The sequence below is a fragment of the Rhinopithecus roxellana genome, chromosome 3, assembly GCF_007565055.1.
Source record: "Rhinopithecus roxellana isolate Shanxi Qingling chromosome 3, ASM756505v1, whole genome shotgun sequence".
NCBI classification, from domain to species: domain Eukaryota; kingdom Metazoa; phylum Chordata; class Mammalia; order Primates; family Cercopithecidae; genus Rhinopithecus; species Rhinopithecus roxellana.
Window position 1 is genome coordinate 155975469 of NC_044551.1, and position 17517 is coordinate 155992985.

The following is a 17517-nucleotide window of genomic DNA, read 5'->3' on the forward strand; positions in this document are numbered from 1 at the left end:
TGGGTAGTGTGGGTGTTACAGAAATTACAATTTGTGGGAGTTTGTGAAACATCCATAATAGTTGTAAAGCAGGAATTGTAAAACAAGACTGCTTTATAATCAGTTCGGTTTTTTGGTTTTGTTTTGTTTTTTTAAGCACATTCCATGTGCCTGGCAAGGGTCTGATAAGCAGTTTACCTTTATAGACTCATTTGCTTTTCACAACAACCCTATGACTACTGTCCCAGTGAATTTAAATAACACGGACCAAAGATTCACATCTTTGTAATTTCGGAATGGAACCTAGGCAGTCTAGGTAGAGCCCACTTTTCCTGACTCCTCATTCTTACATTGCCTAAAAAGTTAACTCATTTATATCTGCATTTTTTTCTAAAGAAATTATTTGAATAAGAGTTACTTCTTCAATTTAAAATAAACCACGAAAGAGTGAATAGTGATAGAATGTCATGTTTCCCTCCCTAAATTTGTTGAGGCATTCCTTAAATTTGCTTCTTTATTTTGGGGAAATATAAAGAAAGCTTAATATTTTGATAAATGGGATTCATTTTCTAGAAAAGCCATTTCTGTTGAATCATGTTAGCATTTTATGGTAATGCTAATCATGGTGCATTTTTCATTCACTGTGTATTTAATAGGTAGTAAACCTGGAACATCCTCAAAAGCTGGATGTGGTTAAAGTTTTTGTTTTGTTTTGTTTTTGGCGGAGTCTTTGTCACCTAGGCTGGAGCGTGGTGGCACAATCTCAGCTCACTGGAATCTCTGCCTCCTGGGTTCAAGAGATTCTCCTGCCTCAGCCTTCCAAGTAGCTGGGACTACGGGCGTACGCCACCACGCCCGGCTAAAGTTTGTATTTTTTGTAGAGATGGGGTTTCGCCATGTTGGCTAGGCTGGTCTCAAACTCCTGGTCTCAAGTGAGCCACCATGCTTCGCCTAAAAGATTCTATTTTAACTAATTGTTCAAATTTATAGTATATAGTTTCTAGAAAAGTAGATAGAAACATGGATGTTTTATCATTCAGAGTACTCTAAAGTAGCATACAATGAATACTTCAGTTTGGTCCACAGTAAAAGTTAATAAGCCTTGCTAATCTCAAGGTTAGTTACTACTCTTGATCTTTATTAACTCTGTATCTTTTCCCTGTCAAATCTCTTATGTTGACAAGTTAATCCAGTTTTTCCAAGAATGTGCATAGCGTATTTGAGGGCAGGATCAAGCCTCAAGGATTCAGAGAAATGGTTTTAAATTAAATCAATGTGATTTAGTGAATGGGCAGGTGTTTGTATAGCCTATGATACTGCATAGACATTAATGTCCTAAGAGTTTGAATGGTTCAGATGAAAATATTTTAGCTTTATTTTTGTTAATTCTACTAATTTACTTTGCTGCAGGAGTGGAGTCAACATATCAATGGAGCAAGTCACAGTCGTCGATGCCAGCTTCTTCTTGAAATGTAGGAGTTTGAAATACCTTTAAAACATCCTTATCGTGAATCAGAATCAGCCATTATTGGTTTTTGGGAATTTATCATTTACTTGTAATATCCACAATGTTAATATCACGTAGTGGTACTGTATGGGCAATACTATTTACAAGTAAAATGTTTAGATCTGGAAATTTCATATTGAATATTAGATGCAGTAATAATGATATTTTGTTGTTATTTAATATTTCTAGGATACATACACATTGGTCATTATAGAAATTGATGATTTTTACTAGATATAGTGAAAGATAGTATTTGATATGTAGAGTGGATTCACAGTAACATTTTTAATAATACGTACTTTAAAAATGCAAAAGATACAGAAAAGAGGGTAGGTTATTAAAAGATTCTAATTCTTTGTCCAGGAAAATCCTTGGTGGTGTTTTTTTTTTGTTTTGTTTTGCTTTTGAGATCTTTGGTTTTTGAGTTCAGGCTGCTGCCATGAAATGGAATTCCTAAAGAAAACTCCCTGCTTAAGCAGCACACAGTGCCCATTGTTCACTGGAGTTGGAATTTTCACATATGCCTAACTCTGTTGGGGCTATTCTTTCTTTCTAATGTCACAACTCAACTGTGCTCTTGGTATTAATATTGGAGAAGGAAAATCTGTGCTCTGTTCTTGTTTCTATGTAACCCACATTTCTAATTCTTTGTGCAGCACTTCCTCCTTACAATTTAACAAATAGAGGAAAAACTTAAATTTCAACATTATCTTCATTTGCAAGCAATATAAAACAAGTTTATTCTCGTGGATTATTTTGAAGTTCTGAAGTTTTTATTTTGAAATATCTATGGGAAATGCTTTAAAACTATGTTTCTAACACTTAGACTCTCAGATAACTTTACTAATAAATGATCTCTATTTTAGAGGCCAAACAAGGCTGTTTTGTGAAAAGGACAGTTTTATTTTAAAGTTAATTTTCTGGTCTTTTTAAAGCTACCCAGAATGGAATCCTGACAATGATACAGGACACACAATGTAAGTTAAATTTTTTAAGCTACCATTTGTAAAGGAGATCAATGTAAGGAATTCAGGTTTAACTTTCAGCATTTCATGAACAAAGTATTTTCAGAATTTCTTTACTGAAAATGAGACTTGGATAAAATTCACTTCGGTTAACAATTTTTAGAATATATATTATGTAGTAATTTGTATTTTTTTATTGTTAATGTAGACTTTGATCTAGTTACTTCACAGATACCCTGAAAGATTGAAGTGGTTGTGGTCATATGTTGGGGTGCTTTAACATTAAATCTTAATTCTTTCCAATGGACCTCTTTATTATGATTTATATTTTATGTCTTCACTTTACTAGGGGTGATCCATTCATGTTGCAGCAGTCTACAAATCCAGCACCAGGAATTCTGGGACCTCCACCTCCCTCGTTTCATCTTGGGGGACCAGCAGTTGGACCAAGAGGAAATCTGGGTAATTATATAAAATTCATGTTACTTTTCCTTACAGAGCCCTTACTGAAAATGTTTATTTTTTTGAGACAGGGGTTCGCTCTTATTGCCCAGGCTGGAGGCGCGATATTGGCTCACTGTAACCTCTGCCTCCTGGGTGCAAGCATTTCTCCTGCCTCAGCCTCCCAAGTAGCTGGGATTACAGGTGCCCGCCACCACGCCCAGCTAATTTTCGTATTTTTAGTAGAGATGTGGTTTAACCGCGTTGACCAGACTAATCTTGAACTCTTGGCCTCAGGCAATCTACCCACCTGGGCCTCCAAAGTGCTAGGATTACAGGTGTGAGTAGCTGTGCCGGGCCACAAATTTTACTTCTTTGAGACAGAGTCTCACTCTGTCTCTCAGGCTGGAGTGTAATGGTGCAATCTCCGCTCACTACAACCCTGCCTCCCTGGTTCAAGCAATTCTTGCGCTTCAGCCTCTTCTGAGTAACTGGGATTACAAGCGTGTGCCATCACACCTGGCTAATTTTTGTATTTTTGGTAGAGGCAAGGGTTTCGCGGTGTTGCCCAGGCTGGTCTCAAACACCTGGCCTCAAATGATCCATTCTCCTCAGCCTCCCAAAGTGCTGGGATTACAGGTGTGAATCACCACACTGGCTCCTTTCTGAAAATTAAAGGCAATGATTATAGGTGAAAGAAGGCTCATTTAAATATTACTCAGAAATAACATTGCATGAAAAGTGGTAATCACATATTTGTAAGAGCTTTTCGTTTGTGTTTGGAAGATGCGCGTTTTTCAGTAAAATTGCTTTTTTAAGCAAATATATTGATTACAAGACTGAAAACTTTCTCTTCCCATAAAGGTGCTGGAAATGGAAACCTGCAAGGACCTAGACACATGCAAAAAGGCAGAGTGGTCAGTAATGAATGAAGCTTTTGCTTTTACTGTATTTACGATTTTGGGGAATATGATTTGTCCTAAATCCTTACTAGTTGAATATGTATCATGGTCCTTATGGGATGATTGCTATAATTTGAAAACCATCAGGTTTTTATATGGCTTTGATAATAATTAAGACTTCAAATTTTATATGCCCATAGTCCAGTGAGCTCACCTTGATTCAGCATCTTGGAACCTTTGCTCTCCATTTATGTGTACAATATTTAATTTAAAAATCACAGCAGAGACTATGTTTTGACACTTTGAAGTAGTTTAACCATTTGGCTATGGTCAGAAAGAACTTACCCAGTGACGTTTGATGTGTAGTTTTAAAATTCTCTAAAATGTTATGAGTTGTTGTTTTACTTACACTCCCCTGGTTAATTATAGATTATAAAAAGTCCTAATGCATAATTGGTTTCATATTGCTTTAAAGAGACTTAATTGCTTGTTTTTTTCCCCCTAATGGACAGGAAACTAGCAGAGTTGTTCACATCATGGATTTTCAACGAGGGAAAAACTTGAGATACCAGCTATTACAGCTGGTAGAACCATTTGGAGTCATTTCAAATCATCTGATTCTAAATAAAATTAATGAGGTATGAATTAAAATGATGGTATTATTCATTTATTCATGCCACTAATATATTTTCTATAAGAATTAAATGATTTTGTATTAGAAAAATAAAACTCAAGGTAATCTTAAGTTTATCAAATGCGGAATGTTGTAGAGGAAAAGACCGGTAGTGATAAATAACAGTAATAATAGAGTGCTAATGGATTATTAGTAACTATGAATTATGATCCTTAGGTAGTAATTGTCATTATACTACTATAAAAGCTGTAAAAGGAAAATTCTGTGGAAAGCCATTTCAGATCTATACCAAAATGATGGTTTCAAGTCATTATTTTTAGTCCAATAGGCATAGTAAATAATAAAAGTAATGCAGTAGAATGAACTAATATGAGGTGGTCCTTATAATAAAATAGCAAATTGGCAACATTGTTTTGTGGGGTTTTTTTGTTTCTTTGTTTTATGAGACGGAGTCTTGCTCTGTCACCCAGGCTGGAGTGCAGTGGCGCAATCTCGGCTCACTACAACCTCCACCTCCTGGGTTCTAGTGATTCTCCTACCTCAGCCTCCCAAGTAGCTGGGACTACAAGCGTGCGCCCTCACACCCAGCTGAGTTTTGTATTTTTAGTAGAGACAGGGTTTTACCATCTTGTTGGCCAGGATGGTCTCAATTTCTCGACCTTGTGATCCGCCTGCCTCGGCCTCCCAAAGTGTTGGGATTACAGGCGTGAGCTACTGGGCCTGGCCTGTTTTTTGTTTTGTTTTTTAATTCTTGAAAGTATTTTCTACTTACTGATTAAATATATCTGGAAAGATTTGGGGCATTGTTATTTTTTAGGAAGAAAAATCTGTAGTTCAATGTGAGAGGGCTGATTGGAAACAACAGAGAAATAACTTTTTGTACAATTTCAGGCATTTATTGAAATGGCAACCACAGAGGATGCTCAGGCTGCAGTGGATTATTACACAACCACACCAGCGTTAGTATTTGGCAAGCCAGTGAGAGTTCATTTATCCCAGAAGTATAAAAGAATAAAGGTAATGTTTATTTTTGCAAGCTGTATATCAGTTTAACAAATCATTTTAATATTTATTAACTTTGGTTATTTAAAATTACTGCTAAGGCCGGGTGTGGTGGCTCACGCCTGTAATCCCAGCACCTTGGGAGGCCAAGGTGAGAAGTATTATGTGAGGCCCAGGAGTTCAAGGCAAGCCTGGGCAACATAGTAAGACCTCGTCTCTATAAAAATAAAATAATTGGTAAAGACTAGGATGTTTTTAACTGTTAACTAATAATTATTGCACGTTTTTCCTTTTGTTGTTGTTGTTTATTAAAGAAACCTGAAGGAAAGCCAGATCAGAAGTTTGATCAAAAACAAGAGCTTGGACGTGTGATACATCTCAGCAATTTGCCCCATTCTGGCTATTCTGATAGTGCTGTTCTCAAGCTTGCTGAGCCTTATGGGAAAATAAAGAATTACATATTGATGAGGATGAAAAGTCAGGTAATACACATAAGGAATTTTTAGAGAAGATAATTTATTAAAATCCTTTAAGATTTTTCAGTATGTGGCCGGGCGTGGTTCCTCACGCCTGTAATCCCAGCACTTTGGGAGGCCAAGGTGGATGAATCACCTCATGTCAGGAATTTGAGACCAACCTGGCAAGCTTGGTGAAATTCTGTCTCTACCAAAAATACAAAAATTATCTGGGCGTGGTGGTGCGTGCCTGTAATCCCAGCTGCTGGGGAGGCTGAGGCAGGAGAATTACTTAACCGTGGGAGGCAGAGGTTGTAGTGAGCTAAGATTGCACCACTGCACTCCAGCCTGGGTGGCAGAGCGAAACTGCCAACTCAAAAAAAAAGAAAAAAGAAAAAAAATTTTTTTAAGTGTATCCCTATTTTTAGTGATGAAATCTGGAGGACGAGTTGTTTTATTTCATCCTTTTTTTTTTTTTTTTCCTTTTATTTAAAAAATTTAGAGTTAGCCAGGTACGGTGGCTTACGCCTGTAATCCCAGCACTTGGGGAGGCGGAGGCGGGCAGATCACAAGGTCAGGAGATCGAGACCATCCTGGCTAACACAGTGAAACCCCATCTCTTACTAAAAATGCAAAAAAATTAGCCAGGTGTGGTGGGGAGGCTGAGGCAGGGTAATGGCGTGAACCCGGGAGGCGGAGCTTGCAGTGAGCCAAGATCGCACTGCACTCCAGCCTGGGTGACAGAGCAAGACCCCATTTCAAAAAAAAATTAGAGTTAGGCCAGGTGCATTGGCTCATGCCTGTAAATCCCTAGACTTTGGGAGGCTGAGGCCAGAGTTGCCCAGGAGTTTGAGACAACATACTGAGGCCATATCTGTACAAAAAAAAAAAAATTTTAACCAGGCAAAGTGGCGTGCTCATACGATTTTAGCTACTCTGGGAGTCTGAGGTTGGGTGGAACACTTAGGTAACCCAGGAGTCCAAGGTTGTAGTTAACTGTGACTGTGCCACTGCACTTCAGCATAGGCAGTGGAGTGAGAGCCTATCTCAAAAAGGAAATAAGGATGAGGAGAACATCTTTTCTATTTTTCTTTTTTTGTTTTAAACACTTCTGTAATTCAGCATTGCAAGTTTGTGTTCTTCCAGACTTTTATTTTTCTTACAGTATTTTAATATCTTCTGGGCTTATTACTTTTTTGCAGAAATAGTGTATATAGATGGTTTAGTATTTGGCACTACAGTGATTCTTGGGGATTTTGTAAATCTGACAGGTTGGTTTTTTGGTTTTTGGTTTTTTCTGAGATGGAGTCTCGCTCTGTTGCCCAGTCTGGAGTGCAATGGTGCCATCTTGGCTCACTGTAACCTCCCGCCTCCTGGGTAGCTGGGACTACAGTAGGCACACTCCACCAGGCCCAGCTAATTTTTGCATTTGTAGTAGAGATGGGGTTTCACCATACTGGTCAGGCTGTTCTCGGAATTCCTGACCTCAGGTGAGCCACCCGCTGTGGCCTCCCAAAGTGTTGGGATTACAGGCGTGAGCCACTGTGCCCAACCCTATTCAGTGACTTTTTAACTCTGTGTTAAAGATTAAAAGTTTTAGCCGGGTGTGGTGGCTTTCACGAAACTGTAATCCCAGCACTTTGGGAGGCCAAAGCAGGAGGAGGATCGCCTGAGTCCAGGAGCTCGAGACCAGTCTAGGCAAGATGGTGAAACCCCATCTCTACAAAAACTACAAAAATTAGCCAGGCATGATGGTGCATGCCTGTAGACCTAGCTACTGGGGGGCTGAGGTGGGAGGATCACATGGGCCCAGCACATCGAGGCTTCAGTGAGCCAAGATTGTGCCACTGCATTCCAGCCTGGGTGACACAGTGAGACCCTGTCTCAGAAAAGAAAAAAAGTAATGAAGATTTTCTAACCAGTAGGTAGAATACATAATAAGGTTTTATACAATTTTATAAAATATAATGTGCTTTGTGGTATCTCTTTTCTTGTGTTCTTTTCTTTTCAAGGCTTTTATTGAGATGGAGACAAGAGAAGATGCAATGGCAATGGTTGACCATTGTTTGAAAAAAGCCCTTTGGTTTCAGGGGAGATGTGTGAAGGTTGACCTGTCTGAGAAATATAAAAAACTGGTACTGAGGGTATGTAGTGTTTGATTTGTCATCATTTAACAGCCTGTTTTTACATATTTAAAGCCACAACATTCTTCTAAACATTTTTGTATGCTAAAAAATACAGGATTATTGAAATGTAAGTTTATTGAAAGAGGTAAATCTATTGAAAGAAATAAGTTATTGAAAAAGAACAACTTTTTTTTCTGGTCTTTAATGGCAGAACTAGTCTTCCCTAAAGGACACCTTCATTGCTCTTACCTGTTTAAGTTTTTAATAGCGTTCTGCTACCAGAATGCTTTATTTTCCACTTTTCTGTTGGTATGGTCATAATGATGAATGTCTGACTGTAGGCACCTTAGGTTCTTGGATAAGGTTATGGGGATTGAATAAGCTGAGTTGATTATAGGGATCGTCTCCAATTATTAATTCACTGGATAATTGTGTATTCTGCAAATGTATTATTTAACTTCTGTAAAACTTTTTTTGTCTTTTTTAGATTCCAAACAGAGGCATTGATTTACTGAAAAAAGATAAATCCCGGTAATTTCATTTTGTTTTTCATATGTGTTAGTATATTCAACTTAACTTTTTCAGATGACAAATTAATTGTGGTGTGTCCTTTTGATTTCAGAAAAAGATCTTACTCTCCAGACGGCAAAGAATCTCCAAGTGATAAGAAATCCAAAACTGATGGTTCCCAGAAGACTGAAAGTTCAACCGAAGGTAAAGAACAAGAAGAGAAGTCCGGTGAAGATGGTGAGAAAGACACAAAGGATGACCAGACAGAGCAGGAACCTAATATGCTTCTTGAATCTGAAGATGAGCTACTTGTAGATGAAGAAGAAGCAGCAGCCCTGCTAGAAAGTGGCAGTTCAGTGGGAGACGAGACCGATCTTGCTAATTTAGGTGATGTGGCTTCTGATGGGAAAAAGGAACCTTCAGATAAAGCTGTGAAAAAAGATGCAAGTGCTTCAGCAGCAGCAAAGAAAAAGCTTAAAAAGGTAAAGAAAGACATAATACTGATTTGTTTTAGTAGAACATTAGATCAGATCAGTGTTTCAAGTTATTCACCTAAGCAGTGTCAGATAAAGAGAATTACATGATTTAAATCAAAAATAAATCAGATATGAACCAGAATATAAACATTTAAACTCTGCAATCAATAATTAAATAAGACATTTTATTATAGTTGGCAAAAAACATCAGCTCAAAGAGGAAACTTTTTAGTAAAAATGAGGGAGAAGGACTCAATATATGCTTCTGTATTGTAGTGGTAGCATGTGGGTAGGCAGCCTTATAGTGTAGCTTTAAAAAAATAGTTGTGGTAGCATATAGGTAGGCAGCCTTATATTGTAGCTTTGGGAAAAAAAAAATACAGGACATGAGTTTGCAGTAAGTTAATTGACCCGAGATAGTTAAAACTTTTGCCACTCATTCAAAAATTATTGAATAATTTTTCCTATTTGAGATATGTTGGCCTGGTCCGATACTTTAGTATCTTTTAAAACAATTTTGTTTGAACATGTAAGTCATTTAGAAGACACATACAAAGTGAATATAAATATGAAAATACACACATAAGAGTAAAACAAAAGACCCACATTGTGCTGACTGCCTAGCTTAAGGAGTAGGGCATTAAAATGCCTTTGAGGAAAACTTTTTATGTTAAATGACTCATAAAATTTCAGAGTCAACCAGGCCCAGTGGGTCACGCCTGTAATCCCAGCACTTTGGGAGGCCCGGCAGATAACTGGAGGCCACGAGTTCAGAACCTACATGGTGAAACCCCATCTCTACTAAAAATACAAAAATTAGACGGGTGTGGTGGCACATACCTGTAGCAGCTACTCAGAAAGACTGAGCCAGGAGAATTGCTTGAATCTGGGAGGCTAGCGAAGATCACACCACTGTACTCCAGCCTGGGTGACAAGAGCGAGACTCTGTCTCAAGAAAAACAAGTAGAGTGAAATGAAATTTTTGCCATCCTATTCCATATTCCGTTGGTTCCTTTTCTGTAACATTCAACTCAAAACCAGTATTTACCTCTGGGTTTTTATTTGATGGCTTCGTCAAGTAACTTCCTTTATTTTTCTTTTCTTCTTTTTTTTTTTTTTTTGAGACGGAGTCTGTCTCTTGTCGCCCAGGCTAGAGTGCGGTTGCGCGATCTCGGCTCACTGCAAGCTCCGCCTCCCGGGTTCAAGCCATTCTCCTGCCTCGGCCTCCCGAGTAGCTGCAACCGCCACCATGCCCAGCTAATTTTTTGTATTTCCAGTAGAGACGGGGTTTCACCGTGTTAACCAGGATGGTTTCGATCTCCTGACCTCGTGATCCACCCGCCTCGGCCTCCCAAAGTGCTGGGATTACAGGCGTGAGCCATCGCGCCCGGGCAGCTTCCTTTATTTTTCTAACTAGAGCTGATCATTATGTTTACATTTATAAATGCTAATAATTACGTTTAATGGCATTTAATGCCATACCTTTTTCTAAGTTCTTTATATATATATACACATTTATTAATTTAATCCTCAAAATAACCATATGTAGCTCGTACTGTTGTTACCTCCATTCCACAAACAAGGAAAATCAAAGTATGGAGAAGTTAAATAATCCTATAAGACGCAGAGCCAAAATTTAGGTAGTTATTCTTCAGAGCATGATTTTTTTTTTTTTTTTTTTTTGAGACGGAGTCTCATTCAGTCACCCAGGCTGGAGTGCAGTGGCATGATCTCGGCTCACTGCAGCCTCCACCTCCCAGGTTCAAGTTCTCCTGCCTCAGCCTCCCAAGTAGCTGGGATTATAGGCACCCAGCACCACACCAGGCTAATTTTTGTATTTTCAGTAGAGACGGGGTTTTGCCATATTGGCCTGGATGGTCTTGAACTCCTGATCTCAGGGTGATCTGCTCACCTCAGCCTACCAAAGTGCTGGGATTACAGGCGTGAGCCACCGTGCCTGGCCCAGAGCTTGGTTTTTTAGCCATTACACTATTTGAAACTGAGCGTTTGCTCTAAAGAGTAGGTATTTGTAATATACTGTCTTACAAAGGACATTGCTCAACTTTCACCAAATCAAGTTTTTTACACGTTCACTAGCAGCATTGTAGTCTCAGAAAAGATAAAATATGAATATTCTTACCTCATTTAACTTCTGCTGTTTGTGTGAGGCAGACCTTCCATTTTTTAGTTTTAAAATAAGCTAAATTATTTTTCAAATTATCAGTAATTTTTTTGGGAGAAAGGAAGAAGTTATTATTTTGAGCTAATGAATAAAGACAAAGATGCAGCCGGACGTGGTGGCTCACGCCTGTAATCCTAGCACTTTGGGAGGCCGAGGCGGGCAGATAACAAGGTCAGGAGATCGAGACCATCCTGGCTAACATGGTGAAACACCGCCTCTACTAAAAATAACAAAAAAATTAGCCGGGCATGGTGGCAGGCGCCTGTAGTCCTAGCTACTCGAGAGGCTGAAGCAGGAGAATGGCGTGAACCCAGGAGGAGGAGTTTGCAGTGAGCAGAGATCATGCCACTGCACTCCAGCCTGGGCAATAGAGCCAGACTCCGTCTGAAAAGAAAAAAGAAAAAAAGGCAAAGACGCTATCCATTTCCCTTCAAGTAAAGCAGATGGAAGGGATGCTGCAGGATAATTGTTGCAGAGTAAATTTGTCTTTCTTAACAGCGTCGTTTCCCAGGGAGTATGGAAGGTTTTGTCACTCTAGATGAGGTTGGTGATGAGGAAGATTCGGAACTTCAGAAACTTCGTAAATCGGGCATGGCATTTAAATCTGGTGACAAAAATGATGATGGTTTGGTTGAAATTAAGGTGGACAAGATCGAGGAACTTGATCAAGAAAACGAAGCAGCGTTGGAAAATGGAATTAAAAATGAGGAAAACACAGAACCAGGTGCTGAATCTGCTGAGAACGCTGATGATCCCAACAAAGATACAAGTGAAAACGCAGATGGTCAAAGTGATGAGAACAAGGAGGACTATACAATCCCAGATGAGTATAGAATTGGACCATATCAGCCCAATGTTCCTGTTGGTGAGATTTAAGTCTTTGTTCTTCACCTTCCTCACTCTCCTCAAAACAAACTCTTAGGTTTTAAAATAAGATTTTAAAGTTGGTCTTATATAAGCTGTGATAGCATTTTAAATTTGCTTTGTTTTATAGGGAACAATTTATAAATCTTAATGGATATATTTTCCTCTTAAGCATGTCTCTGATTTTGTATTATTTTCTGTTGTCATTCCACAGTGTGTTCCCTTTTCTCCTCATAAAACTTCCTGCAAATTGCACATGCTTTTGTTTTGCCTTTCTATGTTGTTTTTCTATATTATATTTCTTTTTAAGAATACAGTTAGGTGGGACCTGAAACATCAATTAGGTAAAAGCAAAATATGGTTCTATTTTTGTTTTTGTTTTCTATCTTAGGCTGTATTGAACTTCTCAGAAACATGTTTCATTTAAATTATGTTGACAGATAAAATTGTGAATACTAAATAAAATCTTCAGTTTGATTTGTAAGAATGTATGTTTGTGTTTCTAGGTATAGACTATGTGATACCTAAAACAGGGTTTTACTGTAAGCTGTGTTCCCTCTTTTATACAAATGAAGAAGTTGCAAAGAATACTCATTGCAGCAGCCTTCCTCATTATCAGAAATTAAAGGTAAGGCTGAATGTAAAACAGGAGAGTTCTTTTGTGAAAACTTAGTAAGTTCTGGAAATAAGTGGGATATATAAGTAAAAATGTGTATAGTCTTCTCTCTAGACTCAATGCAGTGCTTTATCCTGAAGATAACTTTTTATTTACTTTTTTCTTTTTTAAGACAGAGTTTCACTCTTGTCGCCAAGGTTGGAGTACAATGGTGTGATCTTGGCTCACTGCAACCTCTACCTCCCGGGTTCAAGCAATTCTCCTGCCTCAGCCTCCCAAGTAGTTGAGATTACAGGCATACACCACCACACCCAGCTAATTTTTGTATTTTTAGTAGAAATAGGGTTTCACTATGTTGGCCAGGCTGGCTGGTCTTGAACTCCTGACCTCTGGTGATCTGCCCACTTCAGCCTCCCAAAGTGCTGGGATTACAGGCATGAGCCACCGCGCCCGGCCCTTTCTTTCTTTCTTGATGGATTATGGAAACATCTGTTGAGCCTCTTGTCATAGTTTACCCTTGTTACGTAACAATTTAGTGTTTTCTAACCATGTTATAAATTCCGTGATAGAATTAAACTTACTCAAGTATTCTCAAATTGTTGTTGGGCTGTATCTCTTAATTTGGAAGATGCTGGGAGTCTGAATACTAAAAGTCGCATGACCATTCATATTAAATAATTTTTTAATATTGACATTGATAATGACACTTCAGTTATTTTTATGACCAAAAGAATATAAAGATCAAAGGCGTAAATATATAAACCACAACATCACTGAAGAATAATTCCTGTTGAGATATATTGAAGTTTGTTTTTGTAATTATCAGCCTCTTTGGACTACTTGTTGAAATAGTGACTGAAACTTAAAAGTAGTTGCTAAACAACTCAATTATAGATACCTTGGTTTTTCACACTGCTTTATAATAAGTTAACTATAGTTATTCAATCTTTAGATATGTTCTATGTTGACTAAATGGATGAATGTAATCTTTAATTTTGTAAATAATTTAGGTTCCTGGCTGTGTATCACTTCTGTTTTTTTGTTGTTGTTTTGTTTTTTAATGTAGCTGCTCTTTGCCATCTATATGTCTCTTACCATGCTGTATATGAAGAAAGAATCGTGGTTATTTGCAATGGTAGCAGCAATGTAGTACAATTTTTTTATTTTTATTTTTTTGAGACCATTTTGCTCTTGTTTCCCAGGGCTGGAGTGCAGTGGTGTGATTTTGGCTCACCCCAAACCCCTCTCCCGGGTTCAAGCCATTCTCTTGCCTCAGCCTCCTAAGCAGCTGGCATTACAGGCATGCACCACCACGCTTGGCTAGTTTTGTATTTTCTCCATGGGGTTTCTCCATGTTGGTCAGGCTGGTCTGGAACTCCCGGCTTCAGGTGATCCGCCTGCCTCGGCCTCCAGAAGTGCTGGGATTACAGGCCTGAGCCACAGTGCCCGCCCTGGTACAAGTATTTTTATCTGCTTTGATTTTAAGCGGTTTGGGGTCAAAAACTGTATGTATTGTTGAGAAGAATATGGAAATAATATAAAAGATTGCTTGGTGCTTCCTGTGGCTCCTTTTATTATTTCCTTATATTTTATTTATTTTTATTTTTTTTGAGACAGAGTTTTGCTCTTGTTGCCCAAGTTGGAGTACAACGGCACAATCTCAGCTCACTGCAACCTCTGCCTCCCGGGTTCAAGCAATTCTCCTGCCTCAGGCTCCCGAGTAACTGGGATTACAGGCGCATGCCGCCATACCCAGCTAATTTTATGTATTTTTAGGAGAAACGGGGTTTCACCATGTTAGCCAGGCTGGTCTCAAACTCCTGACCTCAGGTGATCCGCCTGCCTCAACCTCCCAAAGTGCTGGGATTACGGGCGTGATGACCTATTATTTCCTTGTATTTTAAAGAAACTTTGTCACCTTCATCAAGAAACTATTAAGCAATACAGTAACTTGCTAATGGTATATTCATACTTTCCTAACTGAATGTTTGTGGGGTGTTTTGTTTTTTTCTTAAAGGATATAATGGCTTTTAATTCATACTATTTTGCATTAACTATATTAAGTTGATAAATTCCAATGAGATGGAAAGATACTTTGGACATTTTAGATTAGATTTTTGAATATGTCTTTTGTACTTCCATTAGTGTCTTAATGGAGCTGCTGTGTCTAGAGACTCTAGAAGTCCCAGGTTTAATGGCAGGGGTCAGCAAGCTACGCATGTTGCTCAGTCATCTGCTTTTGTAAGGTTTTATTAGAACCCACATCCATAATCATTTAAGTGTCATCTATAGTTGTTTTAGTTTATAATGGAGTGCAGGATTGAGTAGTTAAGACTGAATGGCTCAATGAGTCTAAAATATTTACTGCTGGCCTTGCAAGAAAATGTTTGTGCAGGTGATTTAATGAATAGTGCATTAAGGCCAGATGTGGTAGCTCATGCATGTAATCTCAGCACTTTGGGAGGTGGAGACGGGCAGATCACCTGAGATTAGGAGTTTGAGACCAGCCTGGCCAACACAGTGAAAACCTTGTCTCTACCAAAAGTTCAAAAAAATTAGCTGGGCATGATGGCGAGTGCCTGGAATCCCAGTTACTTGGGAGGTTGAGGCAGGAGAATCACTTGAACCTGGGAGGTGGAGGTTGCAGTGAGCCGAGATCACGCCACTGCACTCCAGCCTGGGCAACAGAGCAAAACTCTGTCTCAAAATAAATAAATAAATAAAATAAAATAAAAATGCATGTCATTTAGACCCATAGTTCTTGGGCTGGTGTCAGTTCAGTGTGACTGTGGTCTTTGTTTTCTCATCTCTAAAATTTAGGCTTAATTATAACATTCAAAATACCCTTTTTTTTTTTTTACCTTTTACCATTTTTTCCCCATGCCTTATTTTAATGTCCTGAAACAGTTTTTGTGTGCTAGTAAGGATTAACTAATTGTTGAAAATATTGACAAAATTATAGTTTAAGTCCCTGAACTTGGATATAAGATATTTGGTTTTGGAATTAATCCATTTTGCTGTGTTTCTCTTAGGTGACTCAGTGGCTTTAATTCTCTCTCTCTTTTTAGAAATTTCTGAATAAATTGGCAGAAGAACGCAGACAGAAGAAGGAAACTTAAGATGTGCAAGAAGATTTAATGATTTCAAAGAAAATAATGGTTCTTCGTTTTTAATGTTAACCTTTTTTAAATACAATACTGATAGTTAGAAGAAAACTATTGTACTCTTTTGTTTTAGTGGAGAAATAATAGATGTCTGTTCATGTGTTAAGTGTTATAGCAAAAAAAAAATACACATATGGTTAAGTTAATGAATAGTTTTTGTTTTATCAAAATGGCAATGGACAGAAGTACTTTGTAGAGATTGACTTCCTAAGCTACTTAAGACAACTTGCACCACTAAGAAAGAAATGTAGAACCATTTGGAAAAATGAAATTTAGTAGTTCCAAGTTTCAAAGAAATGTCAACATTTTATTCCATTCAATAAAGAACAAAACCAATAGTATTTTTATTACTTTCATCTGAAACATTCCATGTTTTAATCTGAGCCTTGCAGACTTTGATTTGGAGTTTGAACCTCTTTTGGTTGCATTTCATTTTTGGAGAACTTCATTAACGTGAGATTGGCGATTCAAATGCAGGTGCAGTTTTCTGTTAATGTCATGCTGTTGTTTAGGTAATAAGAAATATTAAGTAATTGGCTTTAGATTTTGTAATTTTTTCCCTGAGTTCCTGCTAGATTTCGTATTCTAGTAGTCAATGTATTTTCAGTGAAATGTAAAAATATTCCCGTTCTCTTTGACCAGTATTAATTTTTGAGATCTTACTGCTTGTCACTTGAATCCCATAATTGTCATACATCTCTGGTATAAGCAACATTTGATTTTTGAAGTGTGTAGACCATCTCTTCATATTTTCAAGATGTAATTTTACATTTCTGCATTTTTAAAACAGTTTGGCCATAATCCTAGATGCACGCTTCTAATTCATGTACCTGCACATGTGACCTTTGTGAACAGAAATTTGCATGTATAATTTGTGTTTACTTGTAACTTTCTGGTTATATACTGCTTATATCTGTGGATTCAAGTTACTGAAGTGAATACCAATAAAAAGAAAACCCTAGGCCATGTTCATTGGTTATACATGTTTGGAATGTTAACCAACATACTTGTCAGTTGTGGTTTTTATTCGCTCTTAAACTTTGTGCATGCTTTAACAATTTATTACTTTTAAATCTAGAATGAATGTTCTAAAGACTGCCACTAAAGGTCTGAGTTTTAAAAATTTTGCTGCTGGTGGATTTCTTGTTCCTGTTACATAACTAAAAGTGAGGCCATTTGTGGTTTTTAAAAACCTTACGAATTAAAAATACTGCAGGTGAGGCCGGGCGCGGTGGCTCAAGCCTGTAATCCCAGCACTTTGGGAGGCCAAGACGGGTGGATCACGAGGTCAGGAGATCGAAACCATCCTGGCTAACACGGTGAAACCCCGTCTGTACTAAAAATACAAAAAACTAGCCGGGCGAGGTGGCGGCGCCTGGAGTCCCAGCTACTCGGGAGGCTGAGGCAGGAGAATGGCGTGAACCCAGGAGGTGGAGCTTGCAGTGAGCTGAGATCTGGCCACTGCACTCCAGCCTGGGTGACAGAGCGAGACTCCATCTCAAAAAAAAAAAAAAAAAAAAAAAATACTGCAGGTGAACAAAAGCTTGTATTTAGACATACTGTTGACTTAACAGTACAATTGGAAATAGTATGGATGAGCAAGAATTAGTTCTGCCAACTTTTCAAAATAATTATGTAGGGCTTCTTGGTATATTGGATCATCTGTTGTAAACAGTTTTTTTTTTTTTTCCCCC

The 17517-nt window shown here is 38.1% G+C and overlaps 1 protein-coding gene across 6 annotated transcripts in view; it reads left to right on the forward strand.

Moving 5' to 3' along the window:
• Nucleotides 1-16825, forward strand: part of MATR3 (matrin 3) — a 37421-nt gene extending 20596 nt beyond the window's left edge. For 3 of the 6 annotated variants that reach the window (XM_030927664.1, XM_030927668.1, XM_030927666.1), the window contains 13 exons: nt 1390-1451; nt 2422-2463; nt 2801-2913; nt 3757-3809; nt 4307-4432; nt 5320-5445; nt 5745-5912; nt 7898-8029; nt 8499-8542; nt 8634-9003; nt 11678-12044; nt 12550-12671; nt 15728-16825. In XM_030927664.1, the coding sequence (XP_030783524.1) occupies nt 1390-1451; nt 2422-2463; nt 2801-2913; nt 3757-3809; nt 4307-4432; nt 5320-5445; nt 5745-5912; nt 7898-8029; nt 8499-8542; nt 8634-9003; nt 11678-12044; nt 12550-12671; nt 15728-15778 (1776 nt within the window). In that variant the 3' untranslated portion in view covers nt 15779-16825. The remainder of the gene's footprint in view (nt 1-1389; nt 1452-2421; nt 2464-2800; nt 2914-3756; nt 3810-4306; nt 4433-5319; nt 5446-5744; nt 5913-7897; nt 8030-8498; nt 8543-8633; nt 9004-11677; nt 12045-12549; nt 12672-15727) is intronic. The other 3 variants (XM_010388109.2, XM_030927667.1, XM_030927669.1) reach the window with 2 other exon arrangements.
• Nucleotides 16826-17517: the final 692 nt, after the last annotated feature.